Source organism: Callithrix jacchus, chromosome 22, assembly GCF_049354715.1.
Source record: "Callithrix jacchus isolate 240 chromosome 22, calJac240_pri, whole genome shotgun sequence".
NCBI lineage: Eukaryota > Metazoa > Chordata > Mammalia > Primates > Cebidae > Callithrix > Callithrix jacchus.
The window spans coordinates 25,388,055-25,403,935 of NC_133523.1; the positions used below are offsets into that span (position 1 = coordinate 25,388,055).

Consider the following 15,881-nt stretch of genomic DNA (forward strand, 5'->3'; position numbering starts at 1 on the left):
ATACCAGAAAGGAGATATCATTAATATATTGCGAAGAGTGAATAAAAAGAGTTAATTTATTAATTTAGAGGTGGTTAAGATTAAGTCTTTTAAGACCACTGCTACTATATCTTATTTATTATTATTGGGAGATGTTTCTATTACTTTTATGAAAATTAGCCCTATCAAATTTTATGTTTTGTAAAGAATTGTATATAATTTTCTGAGCGGTGTGAAGAGGAGGCGAGAACGACCCCGGGACCTACCGAAGCCCACGTGCCTATGTCCCGCCACCGTCGCCACCATGCCCAAGAGAAAGGCTGAAGGGGATGCTAAAGGAGATAAAGCCAAGGTGAAGGACGAACCACAGAGAAGATCTGCGAGGTTGTCTGCTAAACCTGCTCATCCAAAGCCAGAGCCCAAGCCTAAAAAGGCCCCTGCAAAGAAGGGAGAGAAGGTACCCAAAGGGAAAAAGGGAAAAGCTGATGCTGGCAAGGAAGGGAATAACCCTGCAGAAAATGGAGATGCCAAAACAGACCTGGCACAGAAAGCCGAAGGTGCTGGAGACGCCAAGTGAAGTGTGTGCATTTTTGATAACTGTACTTCTGGTGACTGTACAGTTTGAAATACCATTTTTTATCAAGTTTTATGAAAATGCAGGATTTTGTTTTACTTTTTCAAGCTATGTTGTTAGCACACAGAACACTTCATTGTTGTTTTCGGGGAAGGGGCATATGTCACTAATAGAATGTCTCCAGCGCTGGATTGATGTGGGGAAACGACTTTCCCTTCTAGTTTTGAGAGACTTCCTCTTGGCTCCCAGGAGGAGTGATTTCCTGACTTTGACACACATGGCCACCTTGGCACACAAAAGCCTTGTGGTATGGAAAAAACAAATTCACTTTTATGTCCTCTTCTCCCTTTCCGTCTTTCAGCATAGACTTAACTCCCTTAAGCCCAGACATCTGTTAGGACCTGACCCCCAGTCATTGGCTACCAGCGTGTCAGGCAATCTGGACTTGCCAGTGATGCCACTGAGATGGCACCTGTCAAAAGAGCATTGATTCCATTTCTAGAGTGGATCTTCAGATAAATTCTGCCATTTTCATTTCACTTCCTGAAAGTCAGGGTTGGCTGGTGAAAAGTAAAACAACATGCTAAATGTGAAATGTCAACCCTCACTCTAAACTTTCCCTGTTCAGAGCATCAGATGAAGACTTAATTGGGTTTTATAGTGGCTTCTGATCTTTGGTAGTCCATCAAAGAATGGAGTTTGAAAGTTGTTGTATACTGCTAATGATTGTCTGCCCATGTCCGGCCTGAAATACCATGACTGTTCATGGAAAGTATCTTTAATAAAGCTGGATACAGTTTGGCTTGAAAAAAAAAAAGGAATTGTATATAATTTTCTTCTTTTTGAGAAAAAGAGAGAAAGAAAAAAAAGGAAAAGGAGAGGAAGAGGAAAAGGGAGAGAGAACAGGAGTATTGCTTTATTGCCCAGGCTAGAATGCAGTCTAAAAATGGGTATTAAAAACCTCTTTTATGCCAATAATTGTGCTTAATAATGGAGACAGGAAAAAAAAATGAGAGGAAAATAACAAACAAATAGCCAACCAATATTTCATTTAAACCTGTGAGTAGGTGTGATGTGGTACTGATAAGAGTGTATATTTTGTGTATTTAAAGTGGAGAGTTCTATAAGTATTTATTATGTTTACTTGTTCCAGATCTGAGTTCAAGTTCTGGATATCCTTATTAATTTTTTGTCTCGTTGATCTATCTAATATTGATGTTGAAGTCTCCCACTATTATTGTGTGAAAGTCTAAGTCTCTTTATAAGTCTTATGTATCTGGGTGTTCCTGTATTGGGTGCTTATATATTTAGGATCATTAGCTCTTCTTGTTGCATTGATCCTTTACCATTATGTAATGACCTTCTTTGCCTCTTTTGATCTTTGCTGCTTTAAAATCTATTTTATCACAGGTGAGAATTGCAACTCCTGCTTTTTATTTATTTGTTTATTTTTGCTCTCCATTTGGTTGGTAAATCTTTCTCCATCCCTTTGTTTTGAGTCTTTGTGTATCCTTGCATGTGAGATGGGTCTGGATGTGGCATACCGATGGGTTTTGGCTGTGTCTTTTGATTGGGGGATTTAGTCGATTTAAATTTAGGATTACTGCCATTTGATGTTAGCTGGCTGTTTTGCTGATTAGTTGATGTAAATTGTTCATTATGTTGATGCTGTTTAATTTTTGGTATATTTTTGGAAAGGCTAATACTGGTTGATTCCTGTCTATGTGTAATGCTTCTTTCAGAAACTCTTGTAAAGCAGGCCTGGTGGTGATGAAATCTCTGAGTACTTGCTTGTTCATAAAAGATTTTATTTTTTCTTTGCTTGTGAAGCTTAGTTTGGCTGGATATGAATTCTGGGTTGAAAGTTCTTTTCTGTAAGGATGTTGAATATTGGTCCCTACTCTCTTCTGGCTTGTAGGGTTTCTGCTGAGAGATCTGCTGTGAGTCTGATGGGCTTTCCTTTGTGGGTAACCTGACCTTTCTCTCTGGCTGCCCTTAGTATTTTCTCCTTCATTTTAACCCTGGTGATTTTAACGATTGTGTGCCTTCCGGTTGCTCTTCTTGAGGAATATTTTTGTGGTGTTCTCTGTATTACCTGGAGTTGAATATTGTCCTGCCTTGCTAGGTTGGAAAAGTTTTCCTGAATAATATCCTGAAGAGTATTTTCCAGCTTGGATTCATTCTCTTCGTTGCATTCAGTACACCTATCAAATGTAGATTAGGTCTTTTCACATAGTCCCATATTTCTTGGAGACTTTGCTCATTCCTTTTTATCCTTTTTTCTTTATTCTTCTCTCCTCATTTTATTTCATTAAGTTGGTCTTTGACCTCTGATAGCATTTCTTCTGCTTGATTAATTCAGCTGTTAAAACTTGTGCATACTTTGTGAAGTTCTCATGTTGTTTTTCCACTCCGTTAATTCACTTATATTTCTCTCTATATTGTCTATTCTCGTTAGCATTTTGTCAAACCTTTTTCAAAGTTCTTAGTTTCCTTGCATTGAGTTAGAACAAGTTCTTTTAACTCCCAGAAGTTTCTTGTCATCCACCTTCTGAAACCTACTTCTGTTAATGGAACACAGTCATTCTCCATCAGGCCTTGTTCCGTTGCTGATGAGGAATTGTGATCCCCTGTGGAGGGAGAGGTGTTCTAATTTTGGGTATTCTTCGCCTTTTTAGGCTGGTTTCTTCCTTTCATTATAAATTTATCCATCTGTCGTCTTTGTAATTACTGACTTTCTAATTAGGTTTCTGAGTGGATGTCCAATTTATTGATTCCCAGCGCCCAAGTCTGAGCATCCCACTGTGCCAGCTAAAGCAGCGGTGTTAAGATTGATGGTGCTTTTCTGCCCAGGAATCTGGTCTGGCTTCCTTCACTGGGTTTGTCCTTCAATCAGCTGAATAGGCGACCCTGCCTTCCTGGAGCTCCAAATGTCAGCCAAAAGGGAAACCAGTCTCCTGTACTCTGCACAAAGAACCACTGTGCCGAAGCACCGGCCAAACCGCCGTGCTGGCCACAAGAGTTGCGCTGGTGACCTGTGGGTCTCCTCCCCTGGGAATCTCCTGATCCGTGAGCAGCAAAAGTTCGTCTGAAAGTGTGGCGTCCTCTTTTTCTCTGCGCTTTCACTGGGAGCTACAATCCTGAGCTGCTAGTGATCAGCCATCTTGGGTGGATTGAGAGAACTGTATATAATTTTATAGAATCTGTTTTGAGAGTTCCCAATGGTGCAGGGCTCAGTGGCTGGCTGCTCATGTCGTTCCATTTTCATTAAATCATTATGCTGGTCTGCTGTTGCTTTTACCTGGATCTCTGTCTTCTCTGATGCATGAATGTTGCTGGTCTTGAAGTTGGGAATTACACTTTCTCTGTCCTTTGTAGAGGGCACTAGGGCAATGTTCAGTCTAAGGCTAATTCTTTCCCACTATTGAGACAAGACTCTTTTTTTGTATTTGAATGTCCCATGAGTTATGAAGTTTTCCAGTCTGGTGGTTGGACAAGCATTCTCAGCCCTGTGTGAGTGGGCATCAGAGTTTTGAGTGATGAATCTTGTTCTACTTATAGAGCTCATGCTCACAATTTTCTAAAAAAAAAAAAAAAAACCAGATAAATCAGAAATGTTAAGTATGTATTTTAGTGTCTTAATTTCAAATTTTTAACTTTAAAATTAGTATTTGCAGAGATGTTCTATTTAGCAACTTGTTTTCTGTTCCTGCAGATCTAGTCGTTTCTCCACAAGGCACAAAAAGTAAATATAAATACAATATACATTTTTGTAAATTACATTAAACTCTTTATTTCTGTATGACTCCCATTTGTCTGTATTTAGATTTTATTTTATACATTTTAAATAAAATCCATGACAGAGAAATGGGAAGAAATAAATATTCTGAGTTTTTTTCTAAATATCTAGAGTTATTGAGGCCTTAGAATCAGTGCATAGGCTGTTATTAGAATTAAGTCCCATAATGTGTTGTTAAAGTGCTCTGTAAAATCATCTTGAGCACATAGTATCTGCTTAATAAACATTTTATTAGTACATGTGTCTATGTTGTTTTCTAAATACAGATTTAAGGCCCAGCATGGTGGTTCACACAAGTAATCCCAGTGCTTTGGGATGCTGAGGTGGGCTGATTATTTGAGGTCAAGAGTTTGAGACCACTCTGGCCAACATATCTACTAAAAATACAAAGAAAAAAAAATAGCCAGTCATGGTGGCACAGAACTGTAGTCCCTGCTACTTGGGAGGCTGAGGCAGGAGAATCACTTGAACCTCAAAAGCGGAAGTTGAAGTAAGTGTAGATCTCACCACTGCACTCCAGCCTGGGTAACGGCACGATTTTGTCTCGATAAATAAGTAAATAAATGCAGACTTAGTTGTTGCCACTTCTTGTTTTCCCTGTAAACTTTAAAAAGCCAGCAAAGATTATGATACTTTAAGATGGATATTGGTTTTCTTCCTTTGTGCCAGAAGTATTTGTGTTGTAATAATGGTACAAAGTATAAGAGACTGTGCTGGGCCTGCTTTCTCTAACTAATGCTAATAATGAGCCTGGGGGAGCAACCTCAGCAATGGCAGGGGACTTAATGACAACACTCATTTATTGGCTCTTTCCAAACCTGTAGAGTCACGCTACATAGAGTGGGACCAAAATTACCAAGTAATTGTAGGCTTATTAAAGCTTGAGAGATAGTGCTTAGTTAAGTGGTTCTAAGTTTAGGTTGCTAATTAGAATCACATGACTAATTTGCAAAAATCTCTTTACTGGTAACCTTCCTGTCATAGATTTTGATTAATGTACTGGGGTGCTGGTTTTTTTTTTTTTTTGAGGTGGAGTTTTGCTCTTGTTATCCAGGCTGGAGTGCAATGGCGCGATCTCGGCTCACTGCAACCTCCGCCTCCTGGGTTCAGGCAATTCTCTTGGTTCAGCCTCCTGAGTAGCTGGAATTACAGGCACGTACCACCATGCCCAGCTAATTTTTTGTATTTTTAGTAGAGATGGGGTTTCACCATATTGACCAGGATGGTCTCAATCTCTTGACCTCATGATCCACCCACCTCAGCCTCCAAAAGTGCTGGGATTACATTACAGGCCTGAGCCACCGCCACCGCACCTGGCCTTTTTTTTTTTTTTAAGATGGGGTTTCACCATGTTGGTTAACCTGGTCTTGAACTCCCGACCTCAGGTGTTCCACCTGCCTTGGCCTCCAAAGTACTTGGAATACAGGCGTGAGCCACCATGCCCAGCCCATGCTTTTTAAATCAAATGTCTCATGTGACTGTAAGTTGTGACCAGAATCAAATATAAGGGGTCAAGATATATTTGTGAGAGTTAAGTTTCACCTGTTCACTAAAGGGGGGTCCTAGAGCCCCTTTTCATCGGGTTCCATAGGGACAGCAATGTAGCTTATATTTTCTTTAGCATAGGAGAAATTGTTGGCATGGGAGGGCAACTGAGAACAGGAAAGGAAAAACTTATATATTTTTTTGCCTGTGGAGCAGCTTATTGTTCCTGAATCTTTTCTGTTACAAAGTACAGAAATAGCTGTAGTATTTCTGTCTTGATTCTTCCGCCCATGGGTGTGGTGGCAGCAGGTAAACATGTGGTGCTGACACCATTCAAATCATATTCTCAAGATGCAGGTGTAATTTGTCCAGAGAATCTTATCTGAGAAGAAATCCTAGAGATGGAGAACAAGAAAAAACTGGCTTTCTCATTTTCTTTTCGATAGAGTTTTGCTCTTGTTGCCCAGGCTGGAGTGCAATGGCATGATCTCAGCTCACTGCTAACCTCATGTCTAGAATTCAAGTGATTCTGCTGCCTCAGCCTCCCAAGCAACCGGAATCACAGGCTACCACATCTGGCTAGTTTTTACAGTTTTAGTGGAGACAGGGTTTCTCCATGTTGATCAGGCTGATCTGGAACTCTTCACCTCAGGTGATCCACCTACTTCAGAACCCAAAACTGCTGGAATTACAGAGTGAGCGACCTGCCCAGCAATGATGAAATATTGAATACTTACTTTATTTTTAAGCTCCAGGATACATGTGGAGAATGTGCAGGTTTATTACGTAGGTTTGCATGGTGGCTTGCTGCATGTATTGACCCATCCTTTAGGTGCCCTCCCTTTGCCCCCACTTTACAACAGGCCCTGGTGTGTGTTTGTCTCCCTGTGTCTATGTGTTCTCATTGTTCGACTCCCACTTGTGAGTGAAAAGATGAGGTTTTTGGTTTACTGTTACTGTGTTAGTTTGCTGAGGATGATGACTGCAAGTTTAATTCATGTTCCTGCAAAGGACATAATCTTATTTCTTTTTATGGCTGCATTATATGCCGTGGTGTATATGTACCGCATTTTATTATCCAGTCTTCTTGATGTGCCTTTGGGTTGGTTCCATTTCTTTGCTATTGTAAAAGTGCTACAATAAACTATTACATACATGTCCATGTGTCTTTATAGTAGATGGTTTGTATTCCTTTGAGTATATTCCCATTAATGGGATTGCTGGGTCAAAATATGTTTCTGGTTCTAGATCCTTGAGGAATCACCACATTGTGTTCCATGATGGTTGAACTAATGTACATTTTTACCAGCAGTGTAAAAGCATTCCTATTTCTGCCCAGCCTCACCAGTATTTATTGTTTCTGATGTTTTAATAATCACCATTCTGACGGGTGTGAGATGATATCTCAGTGTGGTTTTAATTGGTATTTGTCTAATGATCAGTGATGTTGAGCTACTTTTCATATGATTGTTGGCTGCATAAATGTCTTCTGAGAAGTGTCAGTTCATCTTTTTCCCACTTTTTGATGAGATTGTTTGTCTATTTCTTGTAAAATTTTAAAAGATTCTTCTGAATATCGGACCTTTATCAGATGAGTACATTGCAAAAATTTTCTCCCATCTTGTAGGTTGCCTTTTTGCTCTGATGATGGCTTTTTTTGTGCAGGAGCTCTTTAGTTTAATTAATTTGTCAATTTTGGCTTTTGTTGCAATTGCTTTTTGTGTTTTTGTCATGAAGTCTTTGTGGATGCCTATGTCCTAAATGGTATTTCTTAAGTTTACTTTTTTTTTTTTTTGTTGAGACGGAGTTTTGCTCTTGTTGCCCAGGCTGGAATGCAATGACTAATATTGGCTCATCACAACCTCTGTCTTTCAGGTTCAAACAATTCTCCTGTCTCATCCTCTCAAGTAATTGGGATTACAGGCACATGCCACCACACACCTGGCTAATTTTTTATATTTTTAGTAGGGACAAGGTTTCTCCATGTTGGTCAGGCTGGTCTCAAATTCCCAACCTCAGGTGATTTTTCCACCTTGGCCTCCTTAAGTGCTGAGATTACAGGCATTAACCACCGTGCTCGGCCTCCCAGGTTTTCTTACAGAATTTTTATGGTTTTGGGTTTTACATTTGAGTCTTTAATTCATCTTGAGTAAATTTTTGTAGAAGATATAACTGAGAGGTTGAGTTTTAATTTACCGCATATGGCTAGTAATTTTCCTCAGGACTATTTATTGAGTAGAGAATCCTTTTTCCATTGCTTGTTTTTGTCAGGTTTGTTGAATATCAGATAGTTACAGATGTGTGGGTTATTTCTGAGGTCTCTTTTTTGTTTTATTGGTACGTGTGTTTGTTTTTATACCAGTACCATGCTGTTTTGGTACCTGTACCATTGTAGTATAGCTTGAAGTCATGTAGGCTGATGCTTTCATCTTTGTTCTTCTTGCTTAGGATTGTCTTGGGTATACAGGCTCATTTTTGGTTCCATATAAAATTTAAAGTAGTTTTTTTTTCTAATTCTGTGAAGAATGTCAATGGTAATTTGATGGGAATACCATCAAAGCCATAAATTACTTTGGGCAGTATGGCCATTTTCATTATGTTCATTCTTCCTTCTTTTCTTTTCTTGCAATGGTATTGCTCAGGCTGGAGTGCAATGACATGATCTCAGCTCACCGCAACCTCTGCCTCCTGGATTCTAGCAGTTCAAGCAGTTATTCTACCTCAGCCTGTCAAGTAGCTGGGATTATTGGCATGCACCACCATATCCAGCTACATTTGTATTTTTAGTAGATTCAGGATTTCTCCATGTTGGTCAGGGTTTCTCCATGTTGATCAGGTTGGTCTCAAACTCCTGACCGTAGGTGATCCACTCACTTCAGCCTCCAAAAATGCTGGAATTACAGACATGAGCCTCCACACCCGGCCTCATGTTCTTTCTCCCCATAAAAATGGAATGTTCTAACGGCCGGGCATGGTGGCTCAAGCCTGTAATCCCAGCACTTTGGGAGGCCGAGGTGGGTGGATCATGAGATCAAGAGATCGAGACCATCCTGGTCAACATGGTGAAACCCCGTCTCTACTAAAAATACAAAAAATTAGCTGGGCATGGTGGCATGTGCCTGTAATCCCAGAAACCCAGGAGGCGGAGGTTGCGGTGAACTGAGATCGCGCCATTGCACTCCAGGCTGGGTAACAAGAGCGAAACTCCGTCTCAAAAAAAAAAAAAAGGAACGTTCTTTCATTTGATTGTGCGCTCTCTGAGTTTAGCAGTGGTTTGTAGTTCTCCTTGAAGAGGTCCTTTCCATTCCTTGTTAGCTATATTTTTAGGTATTCTATTCTTTTTGTAGCAGTTGTGAAGTTTATGTATGATTTGGCTCTCTGTTAATTGTTGGGTCATAGGAATGCTTGTGAATTTTTTTATTTTTAGTTAAGGTGGGGTTTTACCATGTTGGCCAGGGTGGTCTTGATCCCTTGACGTTGTGATTTGCTTGCCTCAGCCTCCAAAAGTGCTCGGCTTAAAGTCATGAGCCCCGACTCCTGGTAAATCCATTGTTTGTTTATGATTAAATTCACAATATAAGTTACTTTTGAGGGGTCAGTGATGCTTTGTCCTTCTGTGTACCTAAGCCCATCATAGAAATGTCATGAAGTTAATGTTAATAACCCACTTTGTTAATAAGCTTTGTGACAAATTTTTTTCTCTATAGAGTTAATTATTTTTCTCTTCATTATTAAATATCTTAATGCAGCTGATGTGGATAAACAATCACTTTTAATCTTGTAGCTGCCATTTCTTGGGTTTTCTTTGCATTTATCTATCTTTGGAAAATGAAACCTCTCATCTTTGTTTACAGGCTAGAAAAACTGAAAAACACACAGGCTCATTTACTTACTGGATATTTGACAAAATAGTTTTCTTTGGCCTAAAACATTGGCATTAGTGGTGAGCTTGTTATAGATTCAGAAACTCAGATTGTATTCCAGATTCTCTGAAAAAAATAATTTGCATTAATATCTCCAGTTAATTGCACACATTAAAATTTCAGCAGTACTTTCTAACTCAGTATGTCTTTTCCATCTGAAAAATTTACACAGTGCATTCTTGATGATGTAAATGTAGCATTCAAAAATGTACATGTAAGTGTTTATGCCCTCAGTTTCCTACCTCATTAAACAGAAAAGTACCATCTGTATGTTGATGTTGTAGACCTTATGCCATTTTCTTTTCTCACAGTTAGAGAATTAGTTAGAGAATACTTCTGTGTTGAGAGTTATTGATTAGATATTATCAGTCACTCTTGTAAGTAAGAAGCAGCTATTTTTATTTTTGTTTTACCTTAAGTCAAATTAAAAATTCTGCTTATTTTCCATTTGTTTAATATGTATGTGTGTATTTTTCAGGGAGTGTTGACATTTAGGGATGTGGCTATAGAATTCTCTCGGAAGGAGTGGCAATGCCTGGACACTGCACAGCGGAATTTATATAGTAATGTGATGTTAGAGAATTACGGAAACCTGGTCTTCCTGGGTGAGCATAACTTCAATACACAATTTGATAATATATTCTATAAGTTTTCTTTCTTGCTTTTGTTTGTTCATTCATTTTTTCTTTTTTGTAGAATAAATTTTAGAAATCCTTGCATTCAGATCTGTTTTTTTAAAAAAAGCGAAGATTTGTCTAGTAAAAAGGAATTTTAAGATGTTTAATTTTGACCTGAACTTTCCACATTCCTGAGCTGATCTGTGTCCTTCACTCTAAATTAGCATCAAGTTTAGAAATTTAGTGGTGTAACATTCTGTTTATTACATCTTAAAATCTGATTGCCACTACTCTTTGATTTAGTAGTACCAGGTAGTGAAATTACAAACTTACAAAATTAAAGCACGTTTTAAAATATTTTGTTATAAATTAGTATTTTAGAATTATTTTACTAAAATACTTTATTATATTCTTTTTACTGAGCACACTATTAAGTTGGTAATTGGAGAATATGTGCAAGATTCATGTAATTTTTAATAAAACAGGTATTGCTGCCTCTAAGCCAGACCTGATCACCTGTCTGGAGCAAGGAAAAGAACCTTGGAATGTGAAGAGACATGAGTTTGAAGCCAAACTCCCAGGTAGGTGAAAGTGAAAGTGAGTACAACAGATGGCCCATGGAAACATCTTCTGTCTTATCTTATCATTTAAAATCTCTAAAGATTTTCCTTTTTTTCAGTGATCTTTCTTTACTTTTAAAGTGACAACCAAAGTCCTCTTCATGGCACATAAGAGACTGCAAAATCTGATCGCTCTTTCATTGTTTTTGAAAATCAGATATGTGCATAATTTGGAGAAATTTTATATGTTAAACTGTTTTTTAAAACTCTCTTTTTACATGTCTAAAATGTGTGAGAGTAGTGGTTTCTCTTCTGTTATTTTTATTATTACTTTTTTGAGATGGAGTTTTGCTCTTGTCACCCATGCCGGAGTGGAATGGTACGATCTCAGCTCACCCCAACCTCCACCTTCTGGGTTCAAGTGATTCTGCTGCCTCAGGCTCCCGGATAGCTGGGATTACAGGTGCCCACCACCATGCCAGGCTAACTTTTATACTTTTAGTAGAGACAGGGTTTCTTCATGTTGGCCAGGTTAGTCTCAGATTCTCAGTGTCAAGTGATTCACCCCCCACCTCGGCCTCCCAAATTGCTGGGATTACAGGCATGAACTACTGAGCCCAGACTCTATTATTTTTGTATTGCTAATTTTTCTGGCTTTTTCTTTTATAGGCTTGAAGTATACTTTGAAATTTTAAATTATGATGTTCTACTTTGTTGTTTTTCAAGATTGCTTTGGCTATTCAACATTGTAATTTTAAGTGAACTTTAGAATTACATTTTCTATTACTGTAGAAAATATTGAAATTTTGAAAGAGTTTATTAAATCTAAAAATCACTGTAGATAATATGGCACTTTAACAATAGTCTTTCAACCAGTAGACATGAAATGTTTTTATATTTATTTTTGTTATTTTTTTAGTTGATATATCTTTTATTTGTAAGATATTTAAACTCCTTGGTTATATTTGTTCTTCGAAATGTATTATTTTAGTGCTATTGTAAGTAAGATTGCTTCCTTTCTCTTATCAGATTGTTTAAAGTGTATGGAGCCATAACTTATACTTGTATGTTAATCTCTATTTTGTTAATTGAATGAGTGTAATTATTACTTTAAGTTTTAATGTAATGTTTATTTTTATATAAGATCAAATGATCTGCAAAAAGCAACTTTTTAATTATTTGTCTTTAATTTCAATAACCTAGAATATTTTCTGACTAATTTTTATTGCACACACTTCCAATGCTATGTTCAGATAGTAGCATTGAGAATAGGCACAATATACTTTTGCATTGGTGTCTGTGAATTTGAAGGAGTGAAAACCTCTTCAACTTTCTATAAACTGGTTTCAGAAGGTAAAGATCTTGTGTTGAGCCCCAGGGTGATGAGATGCCCTATGGCTTTGTAGTGAAGAGTGGTTTTAGTGTGGTTACAAAGGCTGCTGGGTCTGCATTAGGGTCCATCTTTAGTTGGCTTGTTATAAGGGGACTGGGTAGTTCTAATTCCATATGATTTTTGGGCAGACTGAATATTCTTCAGGACTTTGCTTTGTTTGGCAGACTGCAGGTCAGGTTTCTGCACTTGAGTCTTCATATTGGAGGCTTTATATTAAGATGTAGATGAGTTTGGCTTTCACTGAGTACCAGAGAAAATTTCCCAAGGTCACTGTGGGTTTCTACATAGGAAGAGCTTGCCATGCGCTATGGCTCAGGGAGCTGAAACTGAGTCATGAAACTGCTTCATGGACCACAATGAGGGCCAACGTCTATAGCCCCGACAGCATGGCTATAAATGGGTGTCTTCTTCCAGGCCTCTGGAAGGGTGGGATCTTTCCCAGACTGTGGCTGGGAGGAATTTGGGATGATTACAGGGTAAGTTCAGAATTCTCAGTGGAACCAAGTTCAGTGGGACATTTTCTGGTCTATAGTCAAGAACAGGATTTTTGCCACCTGAATCAAAGCCTGTATTCTGAAAAGAATGTTTCTCCATCTTGGGTATTAGCAGAGTTATACAACTTCCTCCCTGGATTTTAAAGCTCTTTTAATGGTACTTATTTTGGAGATGAGGTCTTTCTACATAACACGGGCTGGTCTTGAAATCCTAGCCTGAAGCAGTTCTGTGACTCAATGTACCATGGAGCTGTCATTACAGGTTTGAGCCATGATTCCTGTGTCTCTCATAAAGGGATTTTTGTTAGGGATGGCTGATGAATTTTCTTGCTGTCAGAAAATAGGCAAATAGGGAACCTTTTATTTTCCCATCTTGGTGATGTCACTCTCCCTGTACATTTCTACTTTCTATTTTCTATTTTGATTTTTTCTGTCATTTTAGATTTAGACATTTATGACAATATACTAGAATTTACATGTTATTCCTGAAGTGAATTAGATAATTAGTAGGCAGGTGGAAAGTAAATGTAGGCAGCTAAATAAAGATGATAAGATTTTCACTCATTTTTGTCAGTTTATATCTAAAATAGAACATAAATCATTACCAAATATTTGTTTAATGTATCAGAGGCTCTGACAGTATTCTGCAAAATCTCTATATATTTTTTTCATTTAGCAATTTAAGAGTATTCTTTGCTTCTAAAGTTAGATTACAGATGTTTTATTTTGTGTAAAAATAGCATATGTTTAAAACTTAAAAATTATCTCACTTAAATGCTTATTTTTCACAAGCTTGGCATTCGAATCCTCTGTTTAGGATTACACTGCATTTTATATGAAACTTTACTGCGTTACAGTGGATGCCAATGATTCAAAATATTCATCTTCAATTAGTTAATAGTTACAGTAAACTATTGTAGTTATCCACACAAATTCTTTCTTAACGCTTCATCACTGTTGCATACCAGAGTTTATGAGTGAACCTATTGTTTTGCAGTTCCATATTAGCGTGTTTTCTCAGTGTAGGTTTTTAAACATACTTCGTTGTGTTTTTTGGTTTTACAATTTTAGACAATTTGCAATTCTGTGTATACCCATACGTAGTTGTGTGATTTTATTAAGAGATAAATCAACCATACATCTATTACAATCTGATTATATATGTGTGTATGGCTCATTTTGTATTTATGTTTTTTTAGCTGATTTTTAATGATTGCTTTATCTTGTCTAAATGAATACAATTTACCATCTTAAATCTGTTTATAAGTGTACTTTTCATGGCTAGTGATGGTGGTGGTTTATATCTAGTCCCCCAATTTTGGGAGGCCACAAAATATATGTGTGCTGCGTCCTGTTGCATTTATTATTATTATTATTATTATTATTATTTTATTTTTTTTTTTTGAGATGCAGTCTCTGTCACCCAGGCAGGAGTGCAGTGGAGGGCTCTCAGTTCACAGCAATCTTCACCTCCTGGGTTCAAGCAATTCTTCTGCCTCAACCTCCTGAGTAGCTGGGATTACAAGCACCTGCCACCATGCCTGGCTAATTTGTATATTTTTAGGAGGGAAAAGGATTCACTGTGTTGGTCAGGCTTGTCTTGAGCTGCTGACCTCATGATCTACACTCCTTAGCCTCCCAAAGTGCGGGGATTACAGGCATGAGCCACCACGTCCGGCCCATTCTATTTTATTAGTCTACTATTTCACCTTTATACTCATATCAAATTGTTTTAATTCTCTAGCTTTCTAATGTGTTTTGAAATTAGGAACTGTACTGCCCTCAACATTGTTTTGTTTTATTTTTAATATTTTTGGGTACTTTATTGTCTGTAGAGATTCTATACACTCAGGATTGCTGTTCGTATTTTCTACAAAATGCAATGAGAAAATGAAAAGCTTGTATTAAATCTGTTCTTTGCAGCTGGGCTTGGTGGCTCACATGTGTAATCCCAGCACTTTGCAAGACTGAGTTGGGCAGATTACGAAGTCAAGGGTTCAAGAGAAGCCTGACAAACATGGTGAAACCATCTATACATAAAAATATAAAAATTAGCCAGATGTGATAGTGCACACCTGTAATCCAGCTACTTGGGAGGCTGAGGCAGGAGAATTGCTTAAACCCAGAAGGTGGAGGTTGTGGTAAGCTGAGATCCCACCATTGCACTCTAGTCTGGGTCACAGAGTGAGACTTCAACTCAAAAAAAAAAGTAAAAATCCTTAGATTGCACTGACAAAGATGAACATCATTATAATATTACCTAGGATTACAGTATAGCTAGTATTACAGGCACTTACCACCATGCCTGATCAATTTTTGTGTTTTTTGTAGAGACTGGGGTTCCACCATGTTGGTGAGTTGAGTCTCAAACTCCTGATCTCAAGTGATTCGCCCGCCTCTACCTCCCAACCTGCCGGGATTACAGGAATGAGCCACTGCACCTGACCTAAATTCGTAAGATTTTTTTTTTTTTTTTGAGATGGAATCTCACTCTGTCACCCAGGCTGAAGTGCAATGGTGCGATCTTGGCTCAATGCAACCTCTGCCTCGCAGGTTCAAACGATTTTCTTGCCTCAGCCTCCTGAGTAGCGGGGATTACAGGCAAATGCCATTATGCCCAGCTAATCTTTTTTTGCATTTTTAGTAGAGACAGGGTTCAGGGTGGTCTCGAACTCCGGACCTCATGATTCACCCGCCTCAGCCTCCCAAAGTGCTGGGATTACAGGTGTGAGTCACTGAGCCCGGCTCTAAATTTGTAAGTTTTAATGTTCTTTTTTGTTTCCATTGAATTTTGACTTGGAGTACATTTTAAAAATGTAACAATTTTTGACTTAAGATATATAATATTGCGTATTGTTTTACATAATATTATTTTGATTTTTTTCTGCTCTCAGTGATTCATATTTGCATTAAATGTCTGCTTCCATCTTGCCACGTTCAGTTTTTTTTTTTTTTTTTTAAGTCAGTTGATCTCAATTGTCTTTTGTGGGAAAGAAAGAAATCTTGGTTTGTAAACTCTTAATAAATTTATGTATTGAAAGTATGTCTCTTAATTTG

General features: G+C 38.0%; 1 protein-coding gene across 9 annotated transcripts in view; it reads left to right on the forward strand.

The window, feature by feature from the left end:
- The window catches only part of LOC100401997 (uncharacterized), a 40,520-nt gene that overhangs the window by 19,988 nt on the left and 4,651 nt on the right, over positions 1–15,881 (forward strand). For 3 of the 9 annotated variants that reach the window (XR_013530946.1, XR_013530949.1, XM_078359921.1), the window contains 3 exons: positions 187–860; positions 10,239–10,365; positions 10,863–10,958. Coding sequence is in view for 4 of the 9 variants with exons in the window: in XM_078359921.1 (XP_078216047.1) it covers positions 465–860; positions 10,239–10,365; positions 10,863–10,958 (619 nt within the window). In the remaining 5 variants the exon portion in view is untranslated. Of the gene's footprint in view, positions 1–186; positions 861–10,238; positions 10,366–10,862; positions 10,967–15,155; positions 15,279–15,881 lie in introns of those variants that run through there. The other 6 variants (XM_054249811.2, XM_054249810.2, XR_013530945.1 and 3 more) reach the window with 5 other exon arrangements.